Here is a 7,502-nt window from a genome sequence, read left to right as displayed (position 1 = left end):
CTTTTCCCCACCAACCTTCTTTCAGTCCCTTAAACCCTCGACAAACACGACCTTAAGGATAACTCACCCGGAAAAGAAGTAAAAAAAAAAAATTAAGAGAGAGAGAGAAAGGAGCATCTTACCTTTTGAGACTTTTGGCTTCATGAGTTCATACTGTCAAATAATCAACGACAGGCCCGATTGGTTGAATTAACTTTATTAAAATATTAATTAATAGTGAAGTTCTATTATTAATATATTAGAACTACAAGGTTTGTTTAGACCCTAAAGAACTTATTAAGAATTTATAAAACTCTTTTTATAATTTTATGTCGTAAGAATTTAGTAAGTACTTACGAATATTTTCTTTTTAAGTTGTCAAATATCTTACAATTCATTATGACCAATGGGTTCAGGTTTTTGTGGAAAGTGGGACAGTACTCCACCACATGATGATGTTTGCCGTCAGATGTACATCAAAACATTTCATTAATCAGCACTAAAACTCACATTAATCATTACAACCGGAGACCCTAATATCATCAACTTAGGGAGTTCCGATTGTTGCGTCAGAGCTTATCACCAATCTTTCTTCATGAATATAAGCCTTAGGCTCTAAATATGTCGCTCACAGCTTAAAATTTGTAAACAGCTAAAGCCGGAGCAGGTGTCATAGAGAAGTCGTGTTTGGTGATTGGCTTTTATGAGTACTAGCTTTGGTCAATTTTGAATGATCCATACCATTCATTGTGTGAGTCCTAATATCAGCCCTTCGCCATCAACCGTGTTGATTTCATGAAGCTAATCAGTCCCCAGAGGCCCAACAATTTTATTTTATTTGCTTGGTAGGGTTTGATGATCTGGTTCCTCTTTGAATTCACCTCAAACACAACTATAATCTATAGTGAAGGCCAAACTACGCCATTTCCACTTACTTTCGTTTGCGGTCTGCAGGAAAAGATGAGATATATATAAAAAAAAGAAAAAAGGTGTTGACAAGTCACTTGTCATGAAATTAATATACTCTAAATAAACTGTAGCAACCAATTACACAACAAATACAACTGTACTTGTCATTGTAATTGCCATGTACTTTTTTTAATATGACGAGGTCCAATTCGAAGTGAAATTTCCGCCTTAGCACCTACTAATGATTGCATTGGGGAGCATCATACAAGCGTACCTACCACTAGTAAGTGAGATGACTCCACGAAAACATTTTGGCACACCCACAAAATATTCATGGGCTCCTAAAGAGAGTGGAACCACTACTAGTGTCTTGCACTAATGTACTGGAGATGTGATAGAAGAAGTGCTAAGCTTTCTTCATTTTGTGGGGAAAAAGCACAGTTTTTTACTCGAATGAGTTTGACAACCAGATGATTGACAGACGTAATCATCTTACCTAATTTTCCAATTAATACAATGTTCTGGTATTAGTTGACGCTGCCTAAGAACAGAGAGGATGAACTGTAATGCCCGTACTCTTAAATTCTACTCATCCACAATTAAGCTTAGCCAACACCTCCAAAGCTATGTTGCTATTGTTCTCAACAAAGTCGCAATCAACTGATCAAGAAACAGAAATTGCTGCTTTTCCGTTTTCTTGTGGTGTGTACTTAAAGGGGAGAACAAGTACCATAAGGTCGATCTTCTAGAGCATGAAGTAGCTGCTGTTTGAGAAAGGAATTAAAGGTTGATCAATTCACAGTTGATGCATATATCTCTGAACACGTACTGAAAAGCAAGGGATACTATAGGATAATGAAGAAAAAGCATCAGTGAAAAGAATGCAATAATCTCCCAATTTCTTGCAATCAGGTTCAGTGTTAGCATTGATCATGCAAATTGGGAGCTGCTCTATCTGCTTTCTTTCTGAATTACGAATGGGTAATATCTTTGAGTACCTTTTGTCATCCCCTGAATTACTAATGGATAACAACTTCTACAATGTTAAATGTCTATTTTTAACCACGAGTTATCTTCATTTCTGCATGCGACAACAAAAGCAAGTTTCAGTATAAAGGTTTCAGCAGGAAGCTACATAACGCAGCATGCTTCAGTATTTATATTCACTTGCTATTTGAGCAATGTTGTATAATAGATGAGAATTTCAGACTGACCTCAGTAATTTGGAGGCATCATGACTCAACAGTTGAGAGAAAGGATTGGATTCCAAAAACAATGAAAAGAACTCCTCCAGAGAGTGCAACCTAACATCCAGCACATTTTAGCCCCTTCAAACGAAAAGAAAGCCCAAGGCAATATAAGTTCAGGAACTGACCACTTTTTCAGATATTTGAGTTGCTAGACTTTTTCCTCCCAGGACAGCAGCTGTAGTACACAAAGCTTGTCCACTGATACAAGGTAAAGCAAACCAAATATGATTTACCACATTGCAAATAAATCTCGCATTAAACTCTATGCTCAAGCTCATAAATCGTCCATAACCAAACACGAAAGAATTCAATGATAGAGAGGGAGATTTGGATAAGGTAATCCATCATGAAAGACATGCAGCTAGTATGGGCTTACAGGATTCCACCAAGAACAACGCCCAGAGGATTCTCATCTGCAGCCAAACCTATTGTGGCAAGCTGAAAAAACAAAGAAAATCGTGATTGATACTTCAAATAGGGAAGGAAGAAAAATTATAAAATAGATTAAGCAAGATTCGCCTTTTCCAATATCTTCCTACCTGACTCTTATCACCCCATTCACCGAAGAAAGTAATGGAGAAAGCCTAGAGCGAAGGAAAAATAGATTTTTAGTAATCATAATTGGGCTTTCCTGAAGTTGACTGATTAAGAGAATAATTAAGAACCTTCAGCAAGATGGGGGAAAAGAATTGAGATAGAAAGGGGCGACTTTGTTTTTTCCGATCATCTGCATCCTACAACAACATAAACAGAGGAAAAAATCATTCTGGTCAATTATGGTTAGTTGTGAAATGCCAGAACCCATATCATGCAAAAAATCATATCAAATCCACTTATAGAAACTAGCCTATTATGATATATGGCTGTACACAACCAGATTATGGGCAGCCTCGTCCATAGAACACATAAAAGATATCTCATAGTTTGACAACATTCATTTTCACGGGCATTGGACAAAGGTCATAAAAGCCTTTTGCCTGCCATCCAGAGTGATTTGAAATTCTAAAATAAAGTGATACTTTTTCACTCATTATAATATTAATGCAGTGGTATAATGTAACTCTGACCAGAAGGAAAGAACTATCAGAAAGTAACATGCTGGTGTTATCTTGATGAGACCTTTCTATTTGCATATCTCACAAAAAAGGCGTACATGCTGCATTTTCATAAACTTGGAGCAGCAGATCACTACAGTCTCTATGATAGAATAGATCCTATGTTTTAGAAAATGTATTCCCTTTTCTCGCTGTGTAGAGAGGATGATGATATCATATGCAGAAACTAGAACATGATATTTTTCTAAATGGTCTGGTTCCTTTTCCGTCCTCAAAAAGGCTACTCCAGCCGTAAGGTATAGTTCTTGGACTGTGGCAACTTGCATTCTCGTATTTTCACATGCTCATACTTAACTAGAAAGTCAATCTTGCATAACGTGCTTGAGCCCCAATCTAGCAGACTTTAATATTATAGACAGCTTTATGAGACAATACTGCAATGTAATTCTGTTCAGCCAGCCACAAGTATCTCCAATTTAAAAAAGATATGGACCAAGAAGGTAGCGGCAAAACACTGCAACATATAAAGCCTTACCTTATTATTCTCTTTGGTTTCTCCAGCATTACTTTTAATAGCAGCGTCCTAGCCAAAATCATAAAAGTGAAATAAGTGAACTTCAGAGTTTTAAAGTAAAGGCTTAAAGCACAAGATACTAACCAGTTCCTTTTCAACTTCAGCCAATTCTTCAGCCTCTCTGTTGGGGGAAAGAAAAAAAACCAGCAAGATTACATCAACTAGTAACTTGTTGAGAGAATGTTATTTCTTCAAGCAGAAGGACTAAAGGCAAGAACGGAAGGATAACAGCTTACCCATCATTAAATGCATCCCATAGAGACCATAAGCCGAACCCCAGAAACAATAATGTCGTGATATGATGAGTCCATTTCCGTGGGATCTGCATAGAAAATATATGGAATGAATAGGAAAATTGTCAAGGTATATTATCAAGCATGTAGCTATTCCCATAAGATACAGAGGTCACACATATTCTATCTTAGGGTAATTTGCACCCACAATAGCTAGGCTTGCATGGTTGATACAGAAAAACATGAAAGTCAAACTACATAAATGGGAGACCCCAGCCTTCCATAAATCAAAATCTTGAATGCACCACGTCAGCCATGGAAATCTAGGAATTTGCCAATAAGGTAAAGAGTAGAGGCCAACTGAACCCGGGGACACGGGAAGTCGGAAACCTGATAATAGAGGCAATGATGGTAATTCTTATGCATGACCAAATTGCTCTGTTTTTGTGATGCTCGATTGGCCGCAACCTCAAAAGGCGAGGTTGCAATCGTGAGAACCAGCACTGAGCTGACTCTAGTCTACCCCAAGGTTTCTGTGGGTGCACCAGTGTCCCGTTAGACGAAACTCACAAAATGTATCAAGAGGGTAATGACTACTTTGCGCATGTTTCAAACCATATATAAAGTTTAAATAGGACAAAGACATTGATCTTTTGTAAACTGCGCGATAGTTGGTGGAATGGCTCTGTCAGGAAGAACATCTATATAAGTATAATAGATGATTAAAGGAGTTAACAAGCCAGCAGGACGCAAGAGGGGTAGGCAAATTAGAGCTGAAGGCAACAAAAACTTATTCTTAATCAATATTTTCCATACTTCTTTATGTAATATAGAACTTGAAAGGAGCAATTTCAATTGATTCTAATGCAACCACTTACAAGATTTGGAGCAGCCCAGCCAACAACAGCTGATAAGATAGTCATAACCTAGAAATCAGCAAAGAATTTGCAATCATTTGAGAGGCTCAGTATATGAACAAAAATCAAACAAACAAAATTAAGATAGACATATAAGTTTCTTACAATCAGAGCTCCAAGGCAACCTGACAAAACAAGCCTTCTTGGGTGACGCATTGCTAAGATCTGAAACAAGTAATAATATCAGAATCTGAGATTGTTTAATTCCGAAAAAACAAAAAGCTAAAGCAGTCTTAAGTTAATCCTGGTTCACATTTTCTTTAGCAAATGATGTGGTGCAGAAGAACTCGAAATCTTCCGTCAGAAGAACAAGGTGAGGTGGGTCAAGGTAATGCAAAATCATCCAGCCTAAGAGAAAAGTTAGTAATGACTTTAAGATTCTTAACCTATTAAACATAAAGATATGTCGCCTTGTCTTGACCATTCTAGTTGCAGACTCCATTTTTTCCCACTTCCTAATAAACTTAGAGAAAAGATACTATTTCTCCAATTTAAAGTTTCATTCAACATAGATTAACTAGGTAGATGCTTCAAGCCACCCTATTGGAAGCAATTTATAGAACAAAAAATTTTGCAAACAAGAGGGACCAGCTGAATTCATTCCTTTTCAAGTCAGAATGTTTGTATATCCATTTTCATCATTACTGCAGATCTATTTTAGATTAATAAACTGCCCCAAAATGTATAATACATCAAATTATGTCAGAACGATGGAGGGTGGGGAGTGTACAACATGCGTCCTTCTTCCACTTTACTACATAATCTGAATTTCTTAAGCAATCAATTGTTCTGCACTCAAAATGGTTCACAATCGAACACATTCCCAGGACAACCAAAGAATAGTGAAAAAAGAAAAGGCATCATGCGAACCACCTATTTTTGGCCCATGTCATAGATAACCGAGCATTGAAGCAAACTTGCATATCATAAACACAGCCGCACCATTTAAAGATTAAACCACAGCACCTTCAATAATCAATTTCGAAATCCAGTAAAGTTATCAAATTTGAAATTGGAAAGGGAAAAATACAAAAGGTCAAAATCAAAATACAAAATCTCAACGATCCAATTCGACTGCAAACAACATCTGTTTCAGTTGCCAATGCTTGCACGTAAACAACAAACAATTACAATCGACTTGAAACAAATTGAAAAGTGTAACTATCAAGTATTACCATTACAATTGACATTTATTATTAATTCATGTATTTACCAAAGTCACAGCAACTCAGACCACCAAATCAACAACTAAAAATCTCCACCTAAGCAACTCGAACAACACGTGAAACAATCCACAACTAGTAGCTGGATCAAAATCTTTTGGAATATATATATATATATATATATATATATATATCTTACAGCAGCTGCAAAAAAAGTCTTGTCTCCGATCTCCGACAACACCGTCATTGCCAGCGACTTCGTGAACCCCTATTAGATTCAAACAACACACAGATTAACAAAAAAAAAAAAAATCTTAAAATCACAGAGAAAAAAGACACATTTAAAAGCTACAAAACAGAGGGGGCGTCACGTATTACTTGCACAACAGAGAGGCCCATAATTTTTCTTGTATTTCTGAGTAAAAGAAAAATGGGTGGATTGATGAAAAGAAAAGGAGCCTAGATTTTTGGAGAAAATGGAAGAGCTTTATGGGTATGAAGGTCGTAGCCTTATTATATATGTATAGATATAGAGGGTGGTGGTGTGGGTGCGTCCGAGTCGGACTCGGTGGATCGCCACTGAGTCCGGGGATTGCAGGAATCTTGTTTTTGGGTTTGTTTTGTTGGTACGAATCTGTACCAAGCACTAAAAGGAGTGGCCTTTCAGCTTTTCAACACCAAAACCAAACATTGATGATGATGATGATTGCAATAAGTTAAATGTTTATGCCCATTGGGTTTTTCATTCATTATCATTGATTTATTTTATATTTTATATTTAATAATTTATATTCAATATATGTAATGTTATATGCACTAGTAGTAGTAATAGTCGTAGCGGGTCCTAGCGCCTACTATTGCTTCCTTTTTACGCTTTCATTTTCTGTTGTTTGCTGCCCCTCCAAACTCACCAAACACTTGTCAACTCACCCAACCAAACTTTGCTCTCATCATAAATTCCATTTCTCAAATTATAAAATTTTAAGTTACAATATAAGACATTTTTTATTTACTTAGTCCATGTAAATTAAGAATTGTCAACTCAGATAAATATCTACATACAATTATGGTTTTAGACGTTTGATTAAAAGTAAAACTAGTGACGATATCATTTATTTTGATTTATTTGTCATGCCGTATAAGATAGGGTGGGGACAGTGGGGAAAGACTTGTGTTGCTAACAAGCTGCATTGTTATTACTATCTGCTCCTTTTTTGTCAAAATTTTATTTAATGTTGGTTTACACTTTAATATGTGCCCATCAGTATCTATGTTTGGACTATTATTTTGTATCTAGTTACTATCAAACATCATTTTTATTTAAAATTTCTCTTCTTTTCTCCCCAATAAAGTCTATTATCGTACCAGCAAACTAAATGGTTTGAATCGTAAATTAGATCTATAAATCAACACAAACGAAAT

General features: G+C 36.2%; 1 protein-coding gene across 6 annotated transcripts; it reads right to left on the bottom strand.

Annotated features, from left to right (window-relative positions):
• Window positions 1–437: 437 nt before the first annotated feature.
• On the bottom strand, window positions 438–6,810 carry LOC105156405 (GDT1-like protein 4). Of its 6 annotated transcripts, none has more exons than XR_847351.3 (14): window positions 6,459–6,809; window positions 6,280–6,348; window positions 5,023–5,082; window positions 4,879–4,926; window positions 4,004–4,089; window positions 3,852–3,888; window positions 3,729–3,776; window positions 2,804–2,872; window positions 2,678–2,722; window positions 2,515–2,576; window positions 2,264–2,336; window positions 2,103–2,192; window positions 1,887–1,969; window positions 1,281–1,652 (listed from the first exon to the last, which is right to left on the bottom strand). XR_847351.3 is itself a non-coding variant. In XM_088877701.1 (13 exons), exons 1-12 carry the CDS (start codon window positions 6,477–6,479, stop codon window positions 2,121–2,123), a joined length of 690 nt encoding a protein of 229 aa, XP_088733827.1. In that variant the 5' UTR covers window positions 6,480–6,810; the 3' UTR covers window positions 438–927; window positions 2,103–2,120. The 6 variants fall into 6 exon arrangements, 4 of the variants coding, with proteins under 4 accessions (XP_088733827.1, XP_020547519.1, XP_011070827.1 ...); XR_847352.3 differs by having other exon boundaries at window positions 1,281–1,649; XM_088877701.1 differs by lacking the exons at window positions 1,281–1,652; window positions 1,887–1,969 and adding an exon at window positions 438–927 and having other exon boundaries at window positions 6,459–6,810.
• Between the last annotated feature and the right edge of the window lie 692 nt (window positions 6,811–7,502).

Source organism: Sesamum indicum, linkage group LG2 (assembly GCF_026168435.1).
Source record: "Sesamum indicum cultivar Baizhima isolate 11 linkage group LG2, ASM2616843v1, whole genome shotgun sequence".
Lineage (NCBI taxonomy): Eukaryota > Viridiplantae > Streptophyta > Magnoliopsida > Lamiales > Pedaliaceae > Sesamum > Sesamum indicum.
The sequence above is the reverse complement of the archived record's forward strand: the minus strand, read 5'-3'. Positions and strand labels throughout refer to the sequence as shown.